We start from the raw sequence: 27,949 nt of genomic DNA on the forward strand, positions 1-27,949 counted from the left end.
CATCTGCCCTGTGGGTGGAGGCTGGTGAGGGAGGAAGGAACGCCCAGCTCAGCCTGGCAGCCCGGCAGCCCCCAGAGCCGGAGCCACACTTGGCTTGCTGTGCCGTGAGCGTGTCCTGGGTTTGGTGCCTTGCATTTCTGGGTGCCAGGCCAACCGCCAGCATTCCCGTTCTTTTTTTTTTTCTTTAATTTTAAAGTTAATTTATTTTGAAAGAGAGAGCACTGCACGTGAGCTGGGGAGGGGCAGAGAGAGAGGAAGAGAGAATCCCAAGCAGGCTCCCAAAGCAGAGCTTGAACTCAGGAACCGTGAGATCATGACCTGAGCTGAAATCAACAGTCGAACACTCACCCAGCCGAGCCACCCAGGCCCACCCAGCATCCCAGTTCTTAGGAAAAGAAGAAGGCAGGAAGGTAGACAGAGACTGGAAGCGCTTGTTGCCCTCAGTTTCCCACGAATGAGTCGGGGGCAACCCGAAGGCCCAAAGCAAAGAGGGCAGCGCTGTGCTTCATATGCGGGGGCCGCCGCCGCCTGCCGCCGGGTCTCCAGCTGCCCTGATGCACCCACCATGTTGGGGGCACCCTCGGCACCTGGACAGATGGAGCAGCTACCCGCCGTGTGGCTCAGCTCTGCTCCTGGGGCAGCTCCGGGGCTTCCCTCAGGCCAGCCCTGTTTCTGAACTGTGAGTTCCCAACGCAGGGCTGCCCCCCGCCCCCCAACACCCCGTGGTTGGCCATTCGCCCAAGTGATTACCAGAGATTATGAGCATTTCATTTATTTGCCCTGCTTCACTCTAGAAAGGATTGGAGTTGGCTTACAAAACACATGCGACACCAGAGGATTAAATAGATACAAGAGGAAATTGGGGCAAAAGGAAAATAATGGTAAGAGCAGAAGATGAGGCCAGAGTCGCATATAAGTGCTGGAGACGGATCCAAATTTTGCTTTGAACTTCTCGGCCGCCAGCACCTAGGACGACGATTTCCCTTTAGTGCCCTTTAGAGTCTAGGATCCAGACGAGGTCCAGAAAGGCCAGGTGCTCACTGTGCAGGGGGAGGAGCCGGCCTAAAAGCAGCCCCTGCACACGCTTTCCCGGGGTGGTGGGGGCGCTTGATCCAGACTGTATCCTCACAGAGACCACCCTGGCCTGTCCTGAGCCCCCACCCCCACCCCCACCCCCCGCCGGCCCATGGTCTCCCGGGGACTGGAGGGGATGGCGCGCTTAGCTCCCTCCCTCCACGGTGCTCAGGCATTTTTAAGCCCATTAGGGAGAATCTGAAAGCATATGTGTTTGGGAGTTGCCCAGGGTCACAGGCCTTCCAGAACTCTCCAGGGAAGCTGCTTCTCCACAGCAGGGAGCCTCGGGGGTGAACCAGAGTCCCTGCCACCCCACCCCTGCCAGCCAGACTGCAGGAGCCAAGCAGGGGCCATAGTCACAGGCACGCACACAAGAGGGCACTTGAACAAGGATTGGGCAGCTGAGAAAGGGAGTCCTCTGGAAGTCTGTATTTGGAAACTTGAGGATGTGGAAATAAATAATAATAATTATTATTGTTTTTAAAAAGATACAAACCCAGCCAGCATGACCCTCAGAAGCCCTCCTGGGGTTTGGACTTGGAAGGGGCCTGGGTCAGCCGAGGCCTCCTCAGTAGGAAGGGGAGGGGAGCTCTGAGGTGCAGGGCTGAGTGACGCTGCCCAGGCACAGGGTGGGGGTGGGGGGGGGGGGGGGCACATCTAGGGCTGAGAGGTGGTTGGTGGCTGCCAGCCAGGTAATTCCCCAGTGTCAGCAGAGGCCAGGGGGCAGCCACCAGCAAAGAAAGTTCCCAGCCCTCAGGACCTTCCACCCTGCTGGACTAGGAATCTGGTGGCAGATGGATTCATTTGACTTCCCTTTTGCTGGGGCAAATAGGTTGTGTAAGTCATGGGGCCCCTGCATCTTAGCCAGCCAGCCGGCCAGCTCCACAGCCTCTGCCATGCCAGGCTGTGCCAGGCCGCCAGCATTAGCTCACTCTGGAGGTAATCTCTTCAGGTGAAGATAGAATCTCAGGGGAAGCTGGTCAGTAATGTCAACAGACCCACGGGGGTGGCAGTGTTATTGACACCTTTCTGAGGGTCAGACACTTAAGATGCTGCTTCTGGCCACAGGGGCTGGGTCCTAAGTGGGTCTGAATGTGCTGCGTGGGGCTGCCACTCCAATGGGCTGTTGGAGACAGCCAGAAGGTGACCTTCTCCCTCTCTTCTGCTTTTCCCTGTGACTGGTCCCTCGGCTGCTCCCACTTGCCTGAGGAGGTGGGTGGGACACCTTTTTAACAAGGACACCGAGATAGCCTTGCCCGGATCCACTCTGTCCCAAGTGGTAAAGCTGAGATTCCACGAAACAGTTGCACCTATAGTTGTAAAATTGTATGGTTCAGCTCATTCATGTAATGCTTTTTTATTTTTTGTTATTTTTGAGAGACAGAGCATAAACTGGGGAGGGGTGGAGAGGGTGGGAGATGCAGAATCTGAAGGAGGCTCCAAGCTCTGAGCTGTCAGCACAGAGCTGGATGTTGGGCTCTCAAACTGCAAGATCATGACCTGAACTGAAATCGGACGCTTAACTGACTGAGCCACCCAGGTGCCCCTCTTTTATGGTTTTTAAAAGAAGGAGTACCTATTTCAACTGTTAGATAATGGGGGCGCAGATTTTAAGGAGCTCCTGTGATTGTCAGCGAGTGTAACATTGGAACACAGCTATCTGAATTGCTGATTGGGGATTATTAGCTATGGGTCAATGTTGACTTGTGCCACAGAAAGTTGAATTATGAATATAAAATTTGTATCTGTCCGTTTGTCTTTAAATTAAAAGATTTTTTAAGTTTATTTATTTGGAGAGACAGCAGGAGTGGAGGAGGGATGGAGAGAGGGAGACAGAGAATCCCAAGCTGGCTCCGTGCTGTCAGCACAGAGCCCGATGTGGGGCTCGAACCCACAAAGCTGTGAGATAATGACCTGAATCAAAACCAAGAGTTGGATGCTTACCTGACTGAACCACCCAGGCGCCCCTCTGTCCGTTTGTCTGTAAAGCAGACTCTGTAGTATAGGTAAACAGAGTTGTTTATAAGCTCATAGTAAGTAGAGTATGAAACAGGGAAAAGGAGGGTTAAGTCAAGGTTGAGAACAGTTACACAGCTGTGACAGCGTGAGTCCTGGCTGCCAGTTCCATAGTGGCCAGTTTCAAACAGTCCACTTCAAGAGGGCATTTAAAAATGATATAAGTGGGGCGCCTGGGTGGCTTAGTCGGTTAAGCGTCCGACTTTCGCTTAGGTCATGATCTCGCGGTTCGTGGGTTCGAGCCCCGCGTCGGGCTCTGTGCTGACTGCCAGCTCAGAGCCTGGAGCCTGTTTCAGTCTGTGACTCCCTCTCTCTCTGACCCTTCCCTGCTCACGCTGTCTCTCTCTCTCTCCTAGAAATAAAAAAAAAAAAAAATTAAAAAAAAAATGATATAAGTAAAAATAAGAAGGAAGGTCTACGACAGATTTTTCCTTGTATGGTAAAAGAGACCGTACAGTGTATTACAACCCCTGTATATCATGTTACTCTCTTCTATTGTCTTCACAGTACTTTTTACTATTTGAAATTATCATTTATTTCATTTTCTTTCTGTCTCCCTGCACTAAGACACTCCAAGAGCAGGAGCCTTATCTGTGCTCAGTGCACAGTCCTGGCCCGGAGAAGGTGTTCAGCCAACACTTACTGGATGAACTGGTGCTGTATAAACCGTAATCTGTGTCTTCCTCCCTCCCTCCCTCCCTTCTTTCCATCCTTCCATCCATCCGTCCATCCTTCCTTCCTTGGTATTCCTATATTGCCCTCATCTCTCTTGGTGTCTGCCCCAGGCCATATGCATTAGTCTTTTGGAAATCGATTTTATAGACTTTTCCAGAAATAAAGAAATGCTTTATATATTTGCTCAGTTTCTTGGTGCTTTAAGGTTGAGTTTAGCAACAGTACAACTCGCAGATGCTGGGTTTTGTCTAGTAAGAAAGGGCTGTTCCTCATCTTGCCGGCTGCCTTATCTTTTTTCTTTAAGCCACTTGCCCTCAAGCTGCTCACGCTGGCTGCTGAGGAGCTCTTACATGTCCTGTAAGAACCGTCCCAAAGTCTGGGCCACACATCTGACCAGGGAAATCAGAACCTCTGGGCTGGGCCCAGGCCTCACCGTGCGCCTGGGGCCAGGCACGGCTTCCCAGCGGTCCCTTCCGTTCGGCTTTTGTTCATCAGAAGCCTTCTGTGCTCTCTCTCCATCCGATGCCCAGTAGCAGTGCCCTCTCAGAAAGTTACAGTCACAGGCGGATACCTGGACCTTCAGCAGCTGGAAATTGATGGTGCCGATTGAACGAGTCCCCTCCTTGCTGATGGGTAGTGGAGAGCTTAGTCCACTGTCGGGAATAACCTGCACCCTTCAGACCAGCTCACTTAATGGCCCCTGTCTCCTGTATGAACTGATGAGCGCAGGGTGCAACTGAGCTAAGGACCTGCTGGCCTTTTCATTATAAAAGTAACATGTGTCCATTCGCATTAGCGTAGCAAGTGCAGAAAGAAGAAGACAGAGCTCCTTAATCTAAGTATTTTCCCTGCCACGCGGGCCTACGTGGTAAATGCAAGTTTGTATTTCTGCTTTTGTCTCGTAACGTTGTAACAGAAGAGCTGTCTCCCGGGGTCCACTCCCTGTAAACATTGTAACAGCCGCACGCAACGTTCCACTGGGTGCAGCCTCCTAGCTCCTCCGGGCCTGACGGCACCTGCGTTCGTTCACTCTTCTTGTCCACACCAGCCTGCCCGGCCATTTTCGGTGCCAGGGTCCCGCTGCGTGGACTGTGAGCACAGCAGACTTTCAGCCCCTGGTTGTGCGGTTTTGTTATGGGCAAAGCAAACAAGTTCTTCACCTGGAAAGGAATTCAGGCCGGATCAAGACCCACCTCCCCCAAAGGCAGCTGTACTGACAGATCTGGATCACAGGTCTGAGTAGCACCCCACGCAAGTAGAACGAGTCTAACGTTTTCTGTTCTGCAGGTAATAGCTCAGTATACAAGTGTCATTTATAACCACATGACATTTGCCGGACACATTTGTGGAAACATTAAGTTTGTTCACTTGCTCCTTTCAGAAGTCCGTGTGGGTCAGGCCCAGCGCCGAGAGGTGAGGGGCTCATAGCAGCTGAGGCCTTGTCCCTCGCGGGCTTCCAGTGGAGGAGAAGCGGACCCATCTATGGGGCACCTAGTGCAGTGCCTGGAAGGGGGCTGGGTCGGTGGTTTGGAGCTTCGTGGCCAGCCAGCTCTTCCCATGCTGCGCAAAGTGTGACGGTGCAGCTAGCGTTCCCATGGCGTTCCCATGAGAAATAATACAATTATGCAGTCTCATCTTTCCACCTCGCTTTCTGTGTGCTTTTTCCATGTCGCTACATAATTACACTTAGTTTCTTTCTTTCTTTTTCCTTCCTTCCTTCCTTCCTTCCTTCCTTCCTTCCTTCCTTCCTTCCTTCCTTCTTTGTTTCTTTCTTTCTTTCTCTAAGTTTATTTATTTATATTGAGAAAGAGAGAGCAAGTAGGAGGGTTGGAGAGAGGGGAAGAGAGAATCCCAAGCGTGGGACTCGAACTCATGAACCTTGAGATCGTGAACTGTGATTACTGCTAAGTTTTAAAGGTGAAACCTTGAGTAGATGACTTAACTCTGCCCAAGTTAAGTCTTTGAATTGTTAAACTAGGGATAAGGGTACTCTCTCCTAGATCATTACATAAGTCACCTGTGCTAATATACACTGTGTACATCTGGCCCTTCACAAAGGAAATGTGCCCTAAGTGGATTAGGGTCGTTTTCAGCCTCTCACCAGTGTAAATAATGCCGTGGTAGACTTCTTTGTGCAGAAAGCTTGCTTTTCAAAGGATTCCTTAGGTTCAATGTAATCTTCAATGTGGAGTTCCCAGAAGTGAGATTAATTGGAAGAGTGTGTGAACATCATTCTGTCCCCTGAAATATTGCAAATGCTTTCCAAACAGATTGTGCCCCTTTATAGCGCCTCCAGCTGTGGGTTGCGGTGCTTGGTGGATAGTCACAGAGAGAAGTCGTGGAGAGCTACGGAGAGGAGTCATGGGTAGCCACGGAGTGGAGTCCAAAGGGTGCTATGGCTTTTTTAAAAGATTGTTACTAATAGATGAAAGTTACTGTCAGAATACTCATTTCATTTCTTTTAAACATTTCTTTTTAATGTTTATTTTGAGAGAGAGCACACCAGTGAGCTGAGTGTGCGGCAGTGGGGGAGGGGCAGAGAGCGAGAAAGAGAGTCCCAGGCAGGCTCCGCACTGTCAGCACAGAGCCTGAAGCGGGGCTCGAACTCACGAACTGTGCTATCACGACCTGAGCTGAAATCCAGGGTTGGATGCTTAACTGGTTGAGCCACCCACACGCCCCAGAATACTCATTTTAGAAGTGAGTTTCCTGTTTATAAGTATTACTCTAAGAAAGTGCTATAGGCATTTAACTTCTTTATTTTAAATTTAAGATTCAATTTTAAACAAAACTCCATGTTCGCTGAAGTTCATGCGTCACCCTGGGCCTACTCGCGTCTGGTGCTAGTGTTCCCTCACCTCCACAGGGCCAGGTCGGCTCCCAAGCCCCCTCCGCCCCCCTTCCCCCAACCCCCTCCCCCAGCTCCTGCCTGGAGACCTGTGGGCACCTCCAGTGCTCCACCCAGAGAGCGACTTTCACCGGGGACCAAGCGGCAGGAATGATGAGGACCCCTGGGGAAAAGTTGCTTAATGTTGTGGACCAGCCTTCCCTGCCCCACCTCACAAGCTTGAAATGGAGAGGGTTTAATCTGTGGCCCAAAGAGAACAGCACAGACTTGCTCTTTTATTTCACACAGAGGATGGGGCTTTGAATCATGCAGACAAATAAAAGGACTGCCCTTTGTCTCCGCTCCGCCCTCCCCCACCTCGTCTCCAGCCCTGCGGGGGAGGACCGGGGCCATTGTTCGGGCTCTGCCCCCTTCCTCCTGGGGTTCCAGCTTCCCTGGCCGTGTGACCGAGGTCGGCAGCACCAATGTCTCAGGGTGGTGGTAAGGAGCGAAGGAGGTGTGCCCGTGGAAGCGACAGCCATTTAGTTTTTACTGGAAACTACACTTGACAATGAGCCGACGGGTGTTTGAACTCTGCTCTGTGCCTGTAAGGAAGCTGACGCGGCCCTGCCTCTGTAGAACCTTTGGCAGATCAGTTCTGGGAGATGGGCCGAGGCACACAGGTCAACAGTGCAGTGTGCGTAAGCACTGATTACAGAGGGGCGGACGAAGGCCACCAGGCGCCCTTCTCTAGGCGCCAGAGGTGGCGGGAATCAGGCCAGCAAGGACCCCTGCGCCGCAGAGCATCCTCCTGGCCTGATCAGGAAGATGTGCTGAGAAGGTGCCGTTGGAGCTGACACTTTGGAAGAGGGGTCTCTTTCCCACTTGCGGGACCGCAGGGTGAGCACAGAAGCAGGAAGGAGCTTTAGGATCCTCGGAACTGAGGGGAGGCTGGCAAGCCGGGGTGCCTGGGAGGAGATGGGCCCGTAAGGAGTCCGTCCTGGAGCTGAGAGGAGGCGGTCCTTCCCTGCAGGATGAGGGAGCCCGCGACGGTGTGTGCAGGGAGGTGGTGGGAAGACCCTGGATGTGCACTGGGTAAAGCTTCGACCTGGCCGCTTCCCGCAGCTGCTGCAGGCAAGCACTGCCACCCCGGCAGCTTAGAACGACGGAAATGGACGTCTCAGCTTCAGGGCTCCCGAGGTGCAAAATCAAGGCATCGCCAGGCCCACAAAGCCCTCTGAAACCTGTAGGGGAGGGTTCTCCCTCGCTTTTCCTAGCTTCTGGTGGCAGTTGGCAGCCAGACCCTTAGTCCCTTCCCTGCCTCCCCCTCCATCCTACGTGGCCTCCCCTCGTCTGTCTTCTGTCATGCCTGAGGCTCCTCCCATTGGCGTTAGATTTAGCGCCCACCCTGCTTCAGTACGACCTCATCTTCCCTAAAAACGTCCACAGTGACCCTGTCTCCATATAAGGTCATGATCCGAGATATCGGTGGTCAGGACATCACCATATCTCCTTGAGGGACCCAGTTCTGCCCACAGCACCCTGGCAGAAGAAGGCAGTCTGAGTGCTGATCCCGAGCACTGCTTTCAGATATGAGGGGTCAGCCAGGCTGGCCAGGGCCACAGATTCTCTCCTGTAGCCTCAGGCCGGATGCTCTGGGAGCATCTTCAAGTATACTAGAATCTCAGCTAAATGAATACTGATTCCAGCCCCTTGTTGCCTCCTGCAAAGCTACCCCCCTGGCCCAGGCGCCCACCATTGCTCCCAAGGACCAGTCACTGCATCATGGCCCTTTGGACACCCTCTGCCTTCACCAGCCTCACCGCCCGTGCCCTTCACCCTGCTAGTGAAACTCCCACCTCCCATCTGCCTGACTTCCTTCCCCTACCCAGGCTTCTGCTCCAGGATCTCAGAAAGGCCTTCTCTGACCTCCAAACATGTAGAGCAAGCTCTCCTCTGCCTGGGATCCCCCCTGTCCCCTCTCCCCCCACCCCCGCTCCTTCCCTTCTTTTCAAAAGGAAGTTTCATGCCTGTTGCAGAGTCCACAGAGCCCAATGCTGGGCTTGAACTCACAACCCCGAGATCGAGACCTGAGCTTAGATCAAGAGTGGGACACTTAGCCAGTGGTGCCTCACCCTACCTTCTTCATTCATGCGTTGTCCCTCCTTACTAGCGCACAAGCTCCTGGAGAAAGGGGACTTTTCCTAAGACATGGAGGGGTGCAGGGCATGGTGTCTGTTGAGTGTAGAGACTGAGTCTCGGAGCCCCTTCAGGGTGTTGGAGCAAGCATGGCATTCAGCCCTGAGGCGTGGCTTTGAGTCCTGCTCTCCATGAGCAAGTCATTCAGCCTCTCTGGGCACTAGTTACCTCCTCGGTAAAAAAGGGTGATGACCAAGAACAAGGCCTTAAGGGCCACACTTTGTCTCTCATTGGCTGAGTGATATTGGGCCGGTGAGGCCACCTCTGAGCCTCTGCCCGGCTCTGTAAGTTGGACTGAGGCTTCACTGAGGTACTAGTGAGAGTTATACTAGTTACTGTGCACCAGGCCCTGGTCTCCGTGTCTCAGTGCTTTTTGCAGAGGAGCTCACTGAATTCCCACAACTACTCTAGGAGGCAGGGACTCTGTCTCCGTTTTGCAGAGGGTGGGTGGCCTAGGCCAAGGTCACATGCTGAGAAGTGGCAGGCAGAGCCCAGATTGGAGCCCCAGCAGTCAGACCACGCCGGGCTGTGTTTCGTGTCAAAAAGCCTCCACCCAGGTCAGGCGCAAGCCTCAGGAATGGACGTGCTTCCCTGTGCGTAAATGTCAGAAAAGCGCACCCGTGCACATCCACAAGGAGTAGGCACAAATGTTTTTCTGGGTAGAATCACAAGAAAATGTCAACAGCTGTTTCCTCTGGGAGAGGAGTGGAGGCAGGATGAGAGGCGTGGCTCCCACTTCCTTTTATGCTGAACTGTTTAAAAATAGTCCTGGGCGGGGCACCTGGGTGGCTTAGTCGGTTAAGCGTCCGACTTTCGCTTGGGTCATGATCTCGCGGTTCGTGGGTTCGAGCCCCGCGTCGGGCTCTGTGCTGACTGCCAGCTCAGAGCCTGGAGCCAATTTCAGAGTCTGTGTCTCCCTCTCTCTCTGACCCTCCCCTGCTCACGCTGTCTCTCTCTCTCTCTCCTAGAAATAAATAAAAATATTAAAAAAAAAAAAAAAATAGTCCTGGGCATCATCCCATTCCACCCGTAACTATTCTGTGTGCGTCTGCTCCTGAAGAGGGGGCCGTGGTGCCCTTACCGCACCTTCCAAACCAGCAGCACCCACACCGTCCGTCAGGCTTTGTCAGCTGCGCCCGGAGTGTCACGCAGCTGGTCTGTCTAAGCTGAGGCCGTCCCTGCACCATACGTTGCATCTGACTGTCCTGTCCCTTTGGTCTATCTGACGCAGCAGAGTTCTCTTCACACAGTGAGAGATGGGCCAGTGGTCCCACAGAGCATTCCTTCATCTGGGTCTGTCCCTCTGCCCATCACGTGGTGTTTGGCTCAGTCCTTGCCTTGTCCTTCTGTGACCTGGGAATCAGTTTCGAGTCTAGATTGGAGTCCAAGCCAAGATTTTGCCTGAACTGTCATGGGAGGTGGGTGATGTCATGTGACAGGCAGAGGGTGCCCACAGCGTGGGGGGGGGGGGGCTATGGTTTGTCCCTTGGTCATGAAGTCACAGCCCCCCCCCCCGTTTTACCCTGAAAGTGACCTGATTGTTATACTTGTTGCACTTCTCATCTTGTACTTTATGTTTTTAGTTTTTTAAATGTTTTATTTACTTTTGAGGGGGGAGGGCAGAGAAAGAGAGGGAGACACAGAATGTGAAGCAGGGCTTCAGGCTCTGAGCTGTCAGCACAGAGCCCAACGAGGGGCTCGAACCCATGAACCATGCATGAGATCATGACCTGAGCTGAAGTCAGATTTTACCTGGCTGAGCCACCCAGGCACCACCCCCCACCCCGCCTTTTTTTTTTTTTTTTTTTTTTCAAACCATGTATCTATATTTTTACTCTCTTATTGTTATCTGGGGTAATCTGAACTTATTTTTTTATAATTCATCTCATTTGACCTAAAGCAACCTTTCTTGCTCCTCCCTGTGAAGAGGATGAAGGCCCTGGGGGTCTTCCGTGGGGAACAGGTTTAGAAGCCTCAGCTTAGGCCAGGCTGCTGCATGGGGGAGGCCAGAGTTTCATTGCTGATTCAGGAAGTGGCCCAGGGAGCCACAGGAAGATGTCACCACATTGAGAAAGATCCAGTAAGAGCTTGACTGCATTTCAGTGATGAGGAAGGAACTTAGCTGGCCCGGGGCACTGGAGGGTGGAAGCAGGCCCTGGGCTCAGTAACCGTGGCCCCAGCCCCGTTCTCATGGAGGCCTGGGAAGGACCAGGGTACAATGGGGTACCCGCCTGCGGCTTCTGTGTGAGTTGGACATGGGAGTGCCACAGTCCAGCCCCTAGGTAGTGTGGTGGTTGTGGAACAGTGGCCTGGGGCAGGGCGCTCCTCAGGGGACAGCCAGCCCTGTGCTGGGTGCTCCTGCCCCTTCCCACAAGCGCTGCTAGTCTCCATTTCACAGATGTGGATACAGGAGCCCAGGGAGGTCAGGCCATTGGCACATGGTCTCACCACGAGTTAGGGGCAGGGACGGGATTTGAACCTTGGTTTCCCTGTCAGCTAAATGGTGGCGGAGGTGCTTAGACTCCGATGGGGTCTTCTCGGGCCCCTGAAGCCTGGTGACATTCCATTCTTCCTGGCATGTCAGATGTGCCTTGTGTGCCCAGCATCAGGCGGAGACACATGGAGACCAGACCCTCACCTTGTGTGAGGCTCGCGCACCAGAGAGCTTTCCCAGAAACTTGCTGGTTACCACGCAGGGCCATCTGCTGGTAAGGGTGTGTCCCACAGTGTCTTCCCTTTCATCAATGTGATTGCAGGTGTGCTTAAGTTCTTTCTAGGAAAATAGCGACATGGCCTGAGAAGTGATTTCCTGTTTTCCTCTTCGATTTCTTCTTTCAAAATTGCCCGAGGTTGGTCAGCCGAAGCCTCCATGTTAGAAAATCTTCTAGGCTTTGCTTCAGGAGCCCATTTGGGAACCCAGATCCTTCCTGAAGTCCAGGGTGTGGGCACCCACACTCCGGCCTGGTGCCCTGGAGCCACGGGGTGGAGTGACTGCCAGAGACTCGAGTCTGCCTGCAGTGGGATGTGTTTCTGGGTCTTCCTCTTGGCTTGTATTTTGAAGGAAAAGTTGGCTTTTGTAGGCTTCCTCTTCGGCCTTTTCCCTTGGCCTTCTCAGCCAGTATGACAGGCCAGAAAGGACAAAACTGAGGCCACGCTACGTTTATAATTCCTGGTCGCAGCAAGCGAGGACTTGGGGCTCTTCCGGGTGGGATCCAGGAGACAGGGCTGATGCCCCTGATGCCCCATCAGTGATTAGCCTACACTAACCACTCCTGCTCTTCCCTCCGGATGGTGGCGGGGTCTCGAGCACCTGTTTTTTCAAGTCCCTGGGGACTGTGGGCAAGGCCAGGCCCAGGTGGTGGGAAGGGTCCTTGCAGGCCCGTCTCACAAGCGCATCTGTGTACACTGTCCTGGGTGCGGTACAAGAGGCCCTTTGTGGGACTGGGCCGCTGTCACGAAGGCAAGAGCGGCTTGGCTGGAACCCTCGGTCACAGCGACACCACTGTGTGCCGCTCAGCTGATCCTCGGGGCTGGTGGCTGTGAATTCTGCCATCTGCGGAACCCAGAGCTGTACATCCGTTCACGAAAACCACACGTTTAGGGGAATACCCTTTGTCTTTAACTTCCACATTGATGTGGTGAGCTATTTCCGCGCGTGCTGGCCGCGCGTTATTCGAACAGTCAGTTTCGGCAGACATTCACGTGCACATTTGCATTTGAAGCCAGTCTGGCCTTGCAGATGTGCGCAAAGGCTCGGAGGACAAGCGAGGCCTCATTCCTTCTCTCGAAGGTCTCCGTCCAGGGCCCCATCTAGTTCATCCCCGGCCGGGCTGAATGCAGCACTGTGGCGGTGCGGCCAAGTAGCTCGTTCCCTGCCAGGACGGGGCTCATTTTTCGGAGCACTTAGCACTTCTCTGGGGTGTGGAACGGGATATAGGCCTGCTTTATTGCCTTCCTATTTCCATTGGGTAGTGAATGGAGGGTGTCGAGTGTGCTGTGTTTGTTATAAACAGAGTTCTGTGAAGAAGCTTCAGAGATTACTCGGCAAGAGGCTGGGGACGGGCAGGCTGAGTGGTGAAGGGTTGGGGAGCCACACGCCCAGCTGAGTGGTCCTCTGGAGCCGCTCCCCAAAACTGCGGCTTCCTTTGTATCCAGCAGTCTGGATGGTGACATCTTTGCTTCTGGAGGACACCCAAGCTGAGCACTGTTATTGGCATAGGTGAGGTTTGGGGACCAAAGCATCACCATCAAAAAAAGTACTTTTGTTTGGTGTATTATTAGTAAGTCAAATTATCAAGAGGGACTTGACGCTCCATTTTATTACCATCTAGCTTTGTCTTTAAAGCAAATACTTTGGAAAATGTAAATGTGATGTAGTAGGCTGGGATTCCACCTGCGCTTTTTTCTTTTTTTTTTTTCCTTTCTTTTTTTTTTTTTTTTTGCAAGGGGTTTCTTCCGGTTGAGAGTAAATCATAGCAGATACACTGCTTCACAACACAGAACTGTGCCAAATGAACTCTTACTGCTGCACGTAATCGGGTGACAGAGCCTTGCCTTCTACAGCCTCCTGCCATTGCACTGCCCCACCCTCCGCCCAGGGCTGCCCCCTGGCAGCCTTTCCTTGCTCTTCCGTGAAAACCTCCGTGACTCTGTGTCTGGCTCTCTTTCCCTGTTTTATTCATGGTGGCCAGAGCCGAGCCAGCTAGAAACCTCATCTGTCAGGAATCATTCCTGACCTTTTACTTCCTCCCAAAGAGGCAGATCCTAAGAAGTGAGTTTAGATTGGGGTTTTAGGCAGAAGCAGCATCGGGTGGGTGAGCGCTGATGGCTGGGTTTGCTGGAATGGACATAATGACAGACAGAAGAAAAACAGACACACAATTAGAGCATTCTCCAACAACTACCCATCGGCTGTGAGATTGAATTCTCCATCTGTCTGTCTGTCCGTCCGCCCATATGTGCATAGTTCCACACATCCATCGACCCAGTGGGAGTTTGTCAGCTGCTCTGCCAAACTTTGAGGATGAATGCAGTGGTGAGAAAGACAGGCCTGGACCCTCCTCAAGGAGTGTACCTTCTGGCATAATCTACTACTATTGGGGGGGGGGGAGAGGGAGCTGCTGACCCCTCCACAGCGAGGAGGGCAGCCCCAGAGGACCAGGGCAGGGGAGCCGAGGTGAGAACCAAGGAGTTGCTGGTGCGCTTAGGGCGTGGCTCGCATGAAGGTCCAGAGGGAGGATGGGGTGTGGTTCCAGACCTTTCAGGCAGTGGGGCCCGACTTTGAGGCTTTCAGAGAAGCCATGGACCCTCTCCTGGGGCGGAGGCAGAGGTAGGCGCATGCTCCCAAAGCTGTAGGCCCTGTCTCTGGAGACCGCTATGCTCCCCGATGCACAAAACATCCCAATGGCCGTGTGGTTCTCATGCGGCGAGGCCCAGCCTGGTTTCAGTGTGTGAATGGGGCTACACTCCTTTCCTGGAGGCCCGTTGCATCCGCTAGGGGTCCACACCCATCCCTTCAGTAAGAGCTGTCTTCCAGGAGCCTCTTTCAAGTGTTTACACTAGCTAACTGCTGACAGCAAAAATGTGGCTTGCTCAAGTCAGCACACCGTTTTACTTAGAAAACAAGAATGTTCGGGGTTGCCCCAGAAACATGTGGCCTTCATTTCCCATGGTCTTTACCACCATGAGATATGAAGTGAGAGTCTTTAATGGTGCAGAATCTCAAGTGCGGTTCTTGGTCCACCGATAGCCCTGTGCTTGTTTGACCTTCTTTGATCCAGCTTTGCAAACACAGTACTTTTGATCTTGTCAAAACAAACAAACAAACAACTTAGTTTGTCTCTTTGAAGGTCTGGAAGCAAACACTGGGGTTCGCGTCCTGGAGAGGCCTGACCACCATGCTTGCACCTGAAGGCCTCTTTCCTTCACTGGGGCCACGTGGCTCCTGTTACCGAGAGTCCGTGCTTGATGTGCCTAGATTTTATCCTTGCAGTAGTCATGAACCTTTCCTGCGCGGCGCCCATGTCGTCGGGCACAGCGCGACCCTGGGGGGTGAGGTGGGGCCCGGGTGTGGTTCGACCCGGTAACTGTTGAGCGGGAGCCTGCCCTTTGCCTGTGGTGACTCTGCCTTTCCCCTGCAGCCACCTCCCCGAGGGTGTCCTCCGAGCTGGAGCAGGCCCGTCCCCAGACGAGCGGAGAAGAGGAGCTGCAACTGCAGCTGGCACTTGCCATGAGCAGAGAGGTAGCCGAGCAGGTGGGTGCCGGGGCGGGGCTTGTCGCAGTGGGGGTGGGGCCGGGCGCGGTGCGGAGCAGGCCCTGCCCTCCACGCTTCCCGTGTGTTTCCTGAGATGGGGCTTCCAGGTGCCACGACCCTGTTCTTGCCGCCCACTGGCCCCTGATCAGGGAGGGGGGCCTGTGCTGCTCCATGTAGGAAGCCTTTTGTTGCCACGGGATGGAGTGAACAGAAGTGCTCCCCAGAAACACTTCTGCACACACAGCAAGTGGCATGGTCTCCTCTGGGTGCCCACAGCCCCTCAGGGAAAGGCCTGTGGGCACGCAGTGGGGCTCAGCCCCTTGGGAGGGCGGTTTGGTGAGATGGATCAAGAGCATCTGAGCACCGGAAAGGCAAGAAGGAAGAGCTGCAGGTAATAGAGTGCTTATTGTGTTTAGATGACGGAAGTGTGTGTAGTTTTAATTCTTTTCAGTTCCTGTTTTTCCTCTAGTAATCATGCGTTACTTTAACACGGAGAAGGAGGGAACGGCGTGATGGAAATGACCTCTCAAAGCTGCTTTCCCGTGGGTCCCAGTGATCAGGGCTGCCCCTGGTGACCTTGGGTTAGGGAGGGTGGACTGAGTCAGGTCGCGTGAGGCTCCGTCTCGCCCAGAAGTGACATATAGAGACAGATACTAGTGACGGTACAACGGCAGTGCAGCGGTGCTGACCCAGCCTGGCTTGTGTCGCTGTAACTGGAAACCCCAAGCCCAGCACTAGTGGACGGCTCTTCTCGGTCCCTCTGTTCACAGCAGGAGAAACACAGCCATTAAATCTGTCCCTGTGGGTGCCTGGCTCTGTCACTGACAGTCCGGGAAGAAGGTGCAGGAATACAGGGACAGATGGACCATTGGAGCCCCTTGTAGTTAATAACTCATCTCTGTGATTTATCACATTTTTAATGGATGAAAATAATGAATTCACTTTTATTTCATTATTATGTGAAAGCTAGGACAACCCAGTGACTTTGCCTTAAGTAACTTATAAGTTAGGGGCAACTGGGTGGCTCAGTCGGTTAAGCATCTGCCTTTGGCTCAGGTCATGATCTCATGGTTCATGAGTTCGAACCCTGTGTCGGGCTCTGTGCTAACAGCTCAGAGCCTGGAACCTGCTTCAGATTTTGTGTCTCCCCTCTCTGTCTGTCCCTCCCTCTCGCATTCTCTCTCCCTCTCTCTTTCAAGAATAAACATTAAAGGGGTGCATGGGTGGCTCAGTCGGTTAAGCATCCGATTTCGGCTCAGAGTCATGATCTCACAGTCTTGGGTTCGGGCCCCATGTCAAGCTCTGTGCTGAGAGTTAGCTCAGAGCCTGGAGCCTGTTTCAGATTCTGTGTCTCCCTCTCTCTCTCTCCCTCCCCCTCTCACACTCTGTCTCTCTCCATCTCTCAAAAATAAATAAATGTTTAAAAAATAAATAAATACAATAAACATTTTAAAACCTTTTTTTAAATAAAAAAATGCATGTAAATTAAATACAGGTGACCTTTGAGCAACACAGGTTTGGATTGTGCAGGTCCACTTATGTGTGGATTCTTTTCAATAAATACTGTAAATATACTGCCTCTTTCTTATTTTCTTAATAACATTTTCATCTCTCTAGCTGTACTATAGTAACACATCATATGATATAGACACAGAATATGCATTAAGTGACTATGTTTCAGTCAACAGTTGGTTATTAGTAAGTAAGCTTTTTTCCCTAAGTTTATTTATTTTGAAAGAGAGAGAGTATGAGTAGAGTAGTTACCTTTTTGAGGAGTCAGATTCATATGTGGATTTTTGTGCAGGGGCGGGGCGACTGGTGCCCCTAACGCCCGTGATGCTCTAGCCCCAACTATATAATGACTCCTTTCTGTTTGAAGTCAGACAAGTAAACGCAGAGCCATTTTCTGTAAGGTGCTATGGGGCGTGCCGTGAGAAGTGATTTCCATCCTCTTTTCTAATTCCTTCCTGAGCTGTTTTAGATGGAGGTGTGTTGCTTCCATAATTACAATCAAAAGGCCATTTGCATTTTGAGAAAAAGTGTTCCCTTTCCCTCAGCTGGCTGTGCCTGCACCCCTGTCTCCCCAGTGGGACCCCAAAGCCAGGGAAGCCGCACAGGTAGGCGGGGGTGGAGCCTGAGGGCTGCACCTTCGGGATAGAGGCCTAACTGTGTCTTATAAGCCGTGTTCCAGCCTTCCTTTGAAATTACGTGCTCTGTGGCTTGGTGTCCTGTTCCCGGCCAGCACCGCTGTGTTCTGTGCCGTGATGTTAGTACAGTCTCGCTCAGCTCCGGGTTCCATTGTCCTCAACAGGAAGAGCGCCTCCGGCGAGGCGACGACCTCAGATTACAGATGGCCCTAGAAGAAAGCCGAAGAGACACAGTTAAAGTTCCTAAAAAGAAAGAGGTAAGCGCTCCACGGGGAAGGTAGATGTTTGAGACGTTCCCGTAGTCATCTGGGCGGGGGGTCCCAGACCTCACACGCAGAGCACCGTGCCTTCTCACCAAGAGCCGTTTTCTCTCCGCTCAACAACCACTCCTCCTCGGGCCCGTGCTGAGCGGGATTGAGCCAAGGACGTGATAGAAAGCACACCCGCCCCAGCCGCCGCTCCCCAGGCTCTTCCGAGACCGGCCCCAGAGGAGATGGGCATGGCCGAGGGGCCTCTGTTAACCAGGGAGGGCCTCAGTTTCCTCCCCTGTAAATGAGCACGATAGTAGCCGGGTGGTCCTGGCGACCATGACATACGCCAAGCGTCAAGTGCTTTGGAGCAAATTCCTGGCACGGGGTAAGCCCTCGCAAGTGCCCGTCTTCACTGCCACCATCAGCCTTGCCCTGCCCAGGCCGCCTGCTCAGAGCCTAAGGTGACCATTGTCTGGTCAGAAGACGTGGCCAGCGGTTCCACTGATCTCCCATGTTACGGCGCCACGGGGTCCCTGGCAGCAGCTGGGGGGCGGGGCCGCCCCCAGGAGGGAGGGCCCCAGGGGACGGCTGGCAGCGGGGGCTGCATCCTGCAGGGAGGCTGCGGCCTGGGCAAAGCCTGGGTCCTTCTGGGAAGCCCTGAGGGCCTTTGCAAGCGGGCAGGGCATTGGGGACCAAGTAAGTGGTGTGGGTGGAGCCTGGGCTGCACTGGGAAGTGGTTTTGTGAGGTGGTGGCGGGATGGGCAGCTCAGTTTCCTCTTGGCCCCTCCCAGGGGGCTTCTCTTCCTAAGAGGCACAGACAGTAGTTATGGTTAACATGGGAATATTTGCTGTAACTGTAGCAAAGTAAAATCTGTCCCCTTCTCTTTGTCTCCAAAGCACGGCTCCCACCCACAGCAGACCACTCTGTTGGACTTAATGGACGCCCTCCCCAGCTCAGGCCCTGCTGCCCAGAAAGCAGAGCCCTGGGGCCGGTCAGCCTCAGCCAACCAGACAAACCCCTGGGGCGGGCCAGCGGCCCCAGCCAGCACTTCAGACCCCTGGTCATCGTTCGGTAAATACTCGCCTTCTCATCTCCCGTGCCTTCCTGGTGGATGTGTGAAGGGTGATAGGGCAGAGCCCCTTGCTGTCTCCCCACTTCTGGAGGTGGGAGTGAGGCAGGCATTTGGGGGTGGGTGTCCAGGCTTCTCCAGTCCCCAGCCATAACGTCCAGTAAAGCCCTCCTGAGGACCGCAGCACAGGGCTCTCTTTCTGTTTTGAATGGTTTTCTGCTATGGTAGAGGGAAAGCTGACTTCCTTTCTGCTTCCCACATGCATTAGAAATGGCTGGTCACTTTCTGGGACATGTGTGAACCCTCTGGGCATCAGAATTGCACCCAGCACCCCAGGTTAAGAAACTAACAGGTAGCTGGAAATTATGATGTGCTTACTGTGGTCGCTAATGAAAAGCGGATGCATTTGCGTAATTCTTCCTACCTGTTATGTAAAGCAATAGTGAGTCAGTTTACTTGGCTAAGTGAACATTTTAAAATTCTTTGTAATGTCAGCTATAGGAGAATCAGTGGCAGGAGATTTGAAACACGAGTGTGGCACAATCGGTTTAATATGGGTAGAAATCCGGGGCATCTGGGTTTCCTGATCGCTGGGCACAGGGCGTGGCCTGAGGCTGGGCTTCCAACCCGGCCGGCTGCCCGGGGAGGCTCCTCCAGGTGCTCCGAGCCCAGCCAGCCATGGCTGATCTGTCTGGGAAGTTTCGGTGGTGGGTTTTGTGGCAGCTTTTGCCGGTATCTCTATGGGGTTCTCTGTTTCCCCAAACCGGAACCATCTTTTGTGTTCAGCTCGGTTCCCCGGACGTGTCCCAGGCTCTTTCCTGCTGTCCGGGGACCCGGACACGAACAGGGAGTGGTCCTGCCTTCAAGGTCCCGAGCAGGTGTGGGCAAGACGGGGATTCCCGCACGGCAGCGGCGCTGGTGGGCTGGGCCTTGGTGCTGGCTCTTTAAGGGCATCCTGACACAGGGCTTCGTTCACGAGTCCGGCAGCCTGGGGCAGGTGACTTGGAGGAACCGGCAAGGATGAGCCAAGGGGCCAGGCCGTGAAGAGGCGAGGGTGTGCCTAGCAGAAGGCCTGGCTTGTGAGAGGCCGAGGATGTGCAGTGGTTTAGTGGGTGCAGGTATGACAGTGGGGAGCAAGGGCGTGGGGTCGGGGCCCTTGGGGCCTGGCAGCCTTGTCCAGAAGGCGCTGTCAGCCCCAGATGTCCTTTGGCCGTGTTCTTGGCCACATTCCCTTTGGCAGGAGCCCTCTGGGCCTTGGGGCAAACTGCAGGCCAAATGGCCTACAGGGTCTCGGTCACTGAAAGCCGGGACAGTTCCCGTGGTCCCAGGGAGCCTGTGGCCTAAAGTGTTGCTGAGCACGCACGGGGATGGCAAAGGCAGCTCTTCTGGAAATGCCCACTCGGACCCTTTCCAGACTGTGGCTTTGAATTTATTTTTAAATCTGAGAAATAGTTCCTCTGTCACGTGATTGCCACCTTGAGTTATGTATAGGATGTTCTTCAGGAAACACTATCAATGCCTTCCAGAGTTGCGAAACGGATCGTTAAACACACAGGACGTTTTCTAGTGCCCAGAAAAGAAAACCAGCACCGGGAGCCGGGTGCTTTAACAAGATTGAGTTCAGCTGAGTCTGTGGCTGATGGGGAGGTGGTTGGGGCGGGGCCTGGGGGGTGGGAGGGAGACATACTTCTGTCTACTTTGTTTTTACTCTTTGACTTACTTGGGGTGTGTGTCACCAGGTCAGGAGAAGCAGAATTTATGAATTTTCAATGAATGAGTTTGCTCCTCCCTCCCTTTCTTTGGCGGGGGGACAAGTAGCCCTGTGCCCTGGAGCTGGGGGTCTTAAATTTTTTTTTTAAGGTTTTTATTTATTTCTAGGAGAGAGAGAGAGACAACGTGAGCAGGGGAGGGTCAGAGAGAGGGAGTCACAGACCGAAACAGGCTCCAGGCTCTGAGCTGGCAGTCAGCACAGAGCCCGATGCGGGGCCCGAACCCACGAACCACGAGATCATGACCCAAGCGAAAGCTGGACGCTTAACCGACTAAGCCACCCAGGCGCCCCAGCTGGGGGTCTTGATTGAGCCCGGGACGTGACCTCACAGGGTGTTTTCAAGTAGACAGTTCCGTAGTTCTTAGCCATTCACAGTGTCGTGCCACCATCAATACTAATTTCAAGACATTTCCATTGCCCCGAAAGAGACCCCATTCCCATTAAGCAGTCACCCCACCCCACCCCCCCGCCCCTGGCAGCCAACAGTCTACATGTTCTGTCTCTTCTGGATATTTCATATTTCATACGTGTAGTGGAATCAGCGTGTGGCCTTTGTGACCGCTTTCTTCCACTCAGTGTCATGTTTTCAGAGTTTATCCACGTAGTAGCACGATTCCTTACTTTGTTCCTCTTTACGGCTGAGGGACATTGCATTTTCTGGCTCCACCACATTGAGTGTAACCACTTAGCACTTGATGGACATGTGGGTCGTTTTTGGTTACTATGAATCCAATTTTCTAAAGAGAAGACAGAAACCTAAATTTTTGAAATCTGTTAATTTTCATTTTTGAGAGAGAGTGCAAGCAGGGGACAGGCAGAGAGAGGGGGACAGAGGATCTGAAGCCGGTTCCACACTGCCGGCAGCGAGCCCGACGTGGGGCTCAAGCTCATAAACCACGAGATCACGACCCGAGCTGAAGTTGGGCGCTGAACCAACTGAGCCACCCAGGTGTCCTGAAAGCTGTTAATTTTTAAATGTTGACAAGGAATTTTAAGAAGTGAGAACATGGTTGGGGCTGATCAGATACATCTGCGGGCGGCCAGTGTGGTCTGTGGACTGCTTGCTGGTCGGCAGGCTCTTGCCCCCAACCCGGGGCCCTGTCCTTGGTTCTGACGCACTTGGCATTTTACCTAGTGACATGGGGAGAAAACGGGACACCAAAGCCCAGAGAGGCTCTTCATTTCTCTGGTGTCACACAGCAAGTTAGGGGCAGGTTCAGTGCACAGGGCACCTAGTCCTTTCCAGGCTGCTGCAGAAGCCTCCCGTGGCCATGCGTGTCCCGGAAAAGTCACCTCAGACTGTAGCGTGGAGAGATAACCAGTGTTGGAGTGTTAGCTTGTCTGCTTCCTGTTTTTTCCTGGCACTTAGTTTTTACAAGGTAGATCATACTGTATACGCTGTCTTATAAACTTGTATAGGTGCTTCTGACCGCTGTGCAGGGGATGGCCTCACACCAGCCCCTCGGTGCGCTGGGGCACGGATGCAGCCCCTCCTCCGCGACCGCTCCAGAGCGGGACGTGGTGGCAGACTTGCCGACCAGTCTAAAGTAAAACTCGCTAGTGGGGGTTTCCTGGGCCACCCCATTGCCCGGAAGCCCGTTCATAAATTGGAAAGATGTAGAGAGTCCCTGCCCAAATGCCGGTCTTGCCCCCCCGCCCCCCGCCACGGGATGAAAGGGGCACTGTTTCCTAGCGAGCCCTGAGCCTGGCCGTCCCCGGCTCTCTCCACGCAGCACCCGGGGCAGCTTGGCCAAGTGGCCTTGGGAGGAAATGCTGAGGGCGGAGAGGAGGGCGGTCGGAACCCGCCGGGTCAGCAGGGCACTTCCTCTGTTCCAGCCACACAAAGCAGCCACCTGGGATGAGAAGGGCAGACAGCCTGGTGATTCAGAAGGCCTTGGCTGGCTCGGGCCCGCTCGCTGCCCGGGCCGGGACAGGCCGTCTTCCGCCTCAGCGGCAGCAGGTGGTGCTGCTGGTTTCTCGGTGACCCCCGCCACTCAGTTCCGTGACCCCACATGTGACCGCCCCCCGCCCCGCCGCCGTGCACGTGAATATTCCTATGGGAGGCTTCGGAGGAGCCCGGCTGGCGGGGGAGGGGCGCAGGGACACGTGCTCCCAGTGAATGGGCGCACAGAGCGGGGGCGGAAGCTGCTTGATCTTTCTGCCCGGGTTCCTTCCTCCTTTGCTCTCATTCACTCACACTTTCAACAAGCATTTATTTATTGGGTTTGTGGTGTGGCCCAGGCCCCGTTGAGGACGCAAAGGACAGAGCACAGAGGAGCCTTGCAGCAAATCTACTGTCCATTCATGGAGGCGGAAGACGGAGGGCCGGGCCCCGGGGGCCGAGCAGCCAGCAGGCGAACACAGCGGGTGCCGTGCCAGGCCATCTTAGGTGGGCGGTCAGCACCCAAGGGAATGCAGAGGGCATGAGCCCTGTCCCCCAGGTAGATTTGAGGAGAGTGAGGTGCCACAGCGTGCCGCTGCCTGGGACTCCGGCAGCACGGTGTCCGGTGCACACCTAGGTCCCCAAGCACCACTTGCAGGCGGGAAACCCAGGAGGTCGCCAGGGCTAAGTGGTTTTCCATGGTCATCTGGGTAACTGGCCAGGGTTGCAACCAAGGGCGCCTTTCGTCCCACATCCAGCGCGCTCTGAGCTGTGACCGTGCTTTGTTCGCGCGACGGTGCGAGGGCTGGGGCTGCAGCAAGCCTGGCCCCCGACTTGCAGGTTTTCACCATTGCAGGTGTTGAGGTTCAAGGTTCTTGGCCATGCTGCTTCCGTATACCCTCAAGGGGAAAGCAGGGCCCGTGGGAGAGAACTGGGGGCCCTTAGAGGCTCCCGGACAACATCGGGGTATAGTTGCACAGCAGTGTGGGACCCTGTGGGGAAGCCTTGCCGACGAGCCCAGAACGATGGGGCTCAGCGTGGCACCAGCTCACAGAGAAGGCACTAGAATGCACATGGTGTATACAGCTTCGTGGCATAGCGTTCATGTGACAAGAGCTCTTCCAGAGAGAATTTGCACTTTTTCACTCTTACCATTACCCGTTTATCAGTCTGAGGGCCGGCTGGTGTGTGGAGACCCTCGTGGCCTGAGCTGGGGCCTGGGTGGAGGAGCAGACCCTGAGTTTGCACTTGCCTGTGTGAGGCTGGGAGGGGGTGCCCGAGGCCCAGGGCTGGACGCCCGGCAGAGGACCACCGCCAAAGACCTGTCTCTTGGTGGGGCAGCCGGAGTTCCCCCGAGTGCCTGCTCTGTACCTTTTCCTTTGCGTGCAGTTGTCTGCCTCGCCGACTCCCATGTATCCTGAAGTACACGGCTCAGATGGTGTGCGCGGGAAGACGTGGTCACCTGCCCACAGGGCTGCCTCCCCCCAGCCCCCTGGTTGCAGACCACCCGTGACCCCCATGCTGGTTGCCATGGATGTATTCTTGTTTCTGTGTTGGAGGCAGGAACTGGCCTGGGCCCAGTGACCGCTGACCGCGTGCTCAGAGGGAGCGAGGTGGCTGCAGGGGCACCTGTGTGTGGGAGGCAAGGCCTGCCCCCCCAGGCGTTTGTCCATTTACCCTGGGGGTCTGAGTAGGCACTCAGATGGTGGCCTCTGCTTCTAGAAGCCTGGCCAGGCAGCTGAGTGTTCAGGACCTTGGTGGCTCTCACACATCCTGGCTGCCCATTCTAGCCGCTTGCGGAGCTTCTAAGAACCAGACACCCAGGCACTCCCGAGGCTGTGCGAGCTTGGGATCAGGACAGGGGTAGTAGTATCCTACTCCCGTGCCTCAGGAGATTCCTAAGGACAACACAGCAGGAAACACCTCTGGCGGCCCCTGAGTGGCCTGGGGAAGGAAGTCGGCCACATCCAAGGCATCTGAAAACCCCATGCAGAGTGTCAGCACCCAGGGGCAGCGCCTCTCTGGGTGAGTTTCTAACCCCTCAACCAGACACTTAAGCTGAATCGTCCAGAAGTGGCCACTGAACTCCAGTGTTCAAAGATGCCTCGCTGGGGGGAGCTAGAGCCCAGGAACTGCCAAGTCCCTTCCAGCCCTGGGGTTCTATAGATCCCTGGCCCTTCGTGGCTTCCCTTCAGCCCCCAGTTGGTTGCTGAGTGTCTGTCGCATGTGGGGCTCCATTCTGAGCTTGGAGAAGCAGCGTGGGCCGGGCAGACCCCCACTGCTCTGTGGGACACGCGCTCAGGCCGCGGAGACACCTTCTCACACGAGCAAGAGCAGGGGTACATTCCTTGTGAGGGGTCGGGGCTGGCTCCGAGCGCCTGGCTGGGGGCGGAGGCGATGTGGAGGCTGCAGGGTGGGGGTCGTGCTTCTCAGCAAGCACCTCGCACCCCTCCCCACACACAGCTGCTTGGGGAGGCAGTTTGGTCAAGAAGTTAGCTTGCAGATGGCTTTGGCAGACATGGTGGCCCTGTCTTCACACCAGCTCGACACCACGGCTCAGGGGTTATCACCAAGACTTGGATCTTTGTGCAGCCCAAGCCGGTGGGCCCTTCCCCTCTCCCCTCTGGCCTCAGAAGCCCAGGTCCTGCTGCCTTGGGGGCTGCCTAACGTTCTCAGTCCACAGCCCGAGGGACAGGGAGGGTTCCTCTGCAGCTCCTCTGCCATGCAGGGGTGTGGAAGTGGGGGCTTGGGACCGGGGACTTTGCACATTCACTTTAGCTGTCGGAACCCCTCCGTGGCTGCTACAGCACGGCCAGGCCGACTCGGACTCCCAGACTGGGGCTGAGTGAGCGAGGGGGTCGTTCTCCCAAGGAAGTCGGGTTGCCCTCCAGGAAAACGGGGCGGGGGCGCTAGGAAGCGGCCAGCGCGTCTGCTGATGGGCAGCAGCTCTCACGCGGTGCCGGGGTGGTCGGGCCTGCAGGGGCGGGGGCGGGGGCCTCCCAGACCGCGTCCTCCAGGCCCAGTGAGCCGGCGGGCGGAGGCCGGCAGCAGAGTCCCCCGACGCGAGCTCGCCTCGTTCTCTTGGCCGCTGGTGAGCAAGGGGAGGCTGCAGACGGGTGTTAACGTTCCTGTGCTCACACGGAGCCAGCGGCAGTCGGTGCCAGTGTCTCCGTGACACTTTCTGCCATGTCGTTCCGTCTAGTCCAGGTGCAGCACGAGGCCCCGTGCGGCCACGTTGGGGGCAGAGCGACGACCCACCCCCACTCGGAGGCCCGGGGGCCACGGGCAGTGTGATTCCAGCTGGGGCCGGTGTCCTCCTGAGCACCTGTCTGGTTGGGCAGAAGTGGGCCTGGGGACAGTGGTTTCAGTCACAGGGAGGTGGCTGTGTGTGAGATTCAGGGAGACCTGGAGGGAAAGGTCAGAGCAGCTCCTGGAGGGAGCGGGTGTTTCTGGAGGCCCATGGAGGGTGTGGGAGAAGCAGCGGGAGAGGTCCCAGGTCCACACGGGAGTTGGCAGGCTCACGGTCCAGGCGGTGGGGCGTGAGCCTTGCAGGTCAGTCTGCCTCGGCCCATGTCCAGCTTGCAGGTTCTGTAGCCGCGGTGACAAGCGTGGGAAGTAGTAACGGCAACGCGGTCCCCCCTTCCCCGTGTCCCCGCCATCACTGTCGGCCGAAAGCGGAAAAGCTGTCGAGGTGGCGGCTGGTACAGGCGCAGCAGGCCCACCTAAGCTGCTCAGCATCTCAGGGGCCAGAAGAGACAAAGCCGGGACAGTAGACCGCCTGGCAGAGACGTTGTGTTTCTGGAAGTCAGGGAACGTCCTATCCCTGCGCGCTGCTACTGGTGCCGTTAAGAGGGGCACGTGTGGGAATGGGGCCCAGGGATGCGAGTCCTCTGGAGACCCGGGGGCATTCCCGGCTCTTCCCTGATACTGGGTCCCCACCCTCCCTGCTTCGCCATCAGCCTCAGCTCAGCCAGATCTTCACAGATGCCACCCTCACTCCTGCAGGGGGAGGAGCCTGCGGGAGGTCACAGCCCAGGAAGACGCAGGCAAATAGGTCGTTGTGGTGCTAAGCGATAGGTGCTCTGAAGGGAAGCTGAGTGATTCCAGAGGAGTCCTTGAAGGCAAGGGAGAGGGTAGAGAGCTGGCGGGAGGTAAAGGCCCAGAGGCAGAGGCCGCAGAGGTGCCCGGCCGTGTGGCTGGGGAAGCACAGAGGCAGAGTGAGGACATCTAACACACATCTCTGTGGCGTTCCAGAAGAGTTAGTGTGTGAAAAGATAATGACGGATGGTTTTTAGGTTCGTGGCAAGGTGCTACTTCTCAGATCCAGGAAGCTTCGGGAAGCGAAGGCAAGATAACATAAAAGCAATCCCCAGCTGGGAGCATTGGCAGAAGCCTGCAGAACACCACAGGAAGAGAACATTTTTAATTTTTTACTTTTTATTTTAGTGTTTAATTATTTATTTTTGAGAGAGAGACAGAGAGAGAAGCTGGTGGTGGAGGGCAGAGAGTCGGGGGGAGAGACTCCCAAGCAGGCGCCACAATGTCAGTGTGGAGCCCAACGCGGGGCTCAAACCACCGAACCGTGAGATCATGACCTGAGCTGAAAATCAAGAGTCGGATGTTCAACTGACTGAGCCAGCCAGGGGCCCCTAAGGAAGAGAAAAAATAAGTCTTAAATAACCCACAGGGAGCCTTTGCGCCACGGAAAAGAGACACAGTCAATGGCACTGCGGCCCTCTCTGCCAGGATGACTGATGCGGGCACACAGTGGGGTAAGGCCCTGGGTGTGCTGGGTGAAAGCCACCTGCCTTGGATTCCCCTCCGAGGGTGACCTCTTTCTTGCGAGAATGATGGTAAAATACATTTCGAGATGCCAACAAAACAACTTTTAGTCTCCAGAATTCTCTATGCAGTGAAGGTATTCATTAAGAATAAAGGTGAAATAGTGACATTTCCAGGCGGCAGAAACGTCCCAGCTCCCATCGTGACTTGGCCTTTCCAGTTACACCGGCTCCGGCCAGGAGGCATCTGGGAACCTGGTCGGGGTCACCGCAGTTGAGCAAGAGATGCTCCCAGTACTGTGTCCGCTGAAGAGATCACAGGGGCCTCAGGGGTCCGGGCCAGGAGCTGGGGTGCAGGGACCAATATGCATATTTCATATCATTGCACGGCAGGTCGTCAGAATAGAACAGAGTTTGAGCAGCACGGTTCACGAGAGCCCGTGAATTTGTTGTTCTCGGTGACAAGAGCGCACACGTTATTTTCAGTCCCCTTCAGAAGACTTGCCAAAACCTCCATCCCGTGCTAGGCAAAAAAAAAAAAAAAAAAAAAGGCCAGCCCCAGCGCGTTTCCGGAAATGGGGATCACCTGGAAGACATGTTCTGACCACAGTATCCTCAACAACAGAAGGAAAACTCCATATGCTTGACGTTTGAAAAGCTCCTGAATTCTTGAGTCAAAGAAGAAATTCTAATGAGAATCAGAAACATTTAAAACCAACTAGTAAGGTACATATTTTTATTCCAGAGCTTGTGGGGCAACTAAAACAATATTGAGAGGGGAACCGGGAACTTTCGCTGCTTTCAGAACAGCATGACACCGAGAGTGGAGGAAATGAAGTAAGAATAAGAACAGAAGTGAGTGCATTAGAACACAAACACACAAGGACAGACGTCGCTGACTGAAAAGAGCAACCAATAAAACAGACAAATCGCCAGCAAGAATAATTTTTAAAAATGAGGAGGAGGGGTCACCTGGGCAGCTCAATCGGTTAAGTGTCTGACT

The 27,949-nt window shown here is 54.6% G+C and overlaps 1 protein-coding gene across 4 annotated transcripts in view; it reads left to right on the forward strand.

The window, feature by feature from the left end:
• The window catches only part of EPN2 (epsin 2), an 85,880-nt gene that overhangs the window by 46,371 nt on the left and 11,560 nt on the right, over window positions 1-27,949 (forward strand). For all 4 annotated transcript variants that reach the window (XM_039227308.1, XM_039227310.1, XM_039227311.1 and 1 more), the window contains 3 exons: window positions 14,932-15,044; window positions 17,356-17,448; window positions 18,340-18,514. In XM_039227308.1, coding sequence (XP_039083239.1) covers window positions 14,932-15,044; window positions 17,356-17,448; window positions 18,340-18,514 — 381 coding nt within the window. The remainder of the gene's footprint in view (window positions 1-14,931; window positions 15,045-17,355; window positions 17,449-18,339; window positions 18,515-27,949) is intronic.

Source organism: Hyaena hyaena, unplaced genomic scaffold (genome assembly GCF_003009895.1).
Source record: "Hyaena hyaena isolate Hyena2069 unplaced genomic scaffold, ASM300989v1 scaffold_27, whole genome shotgun sequence".
Classification (NCBI taxonomy): domain Eukaryota; kingdom Metazoa; phylum Chordata; class Mammalia; order Carnivora; family Hyaenidae; genus Hyaena; species Hyaena hyaena.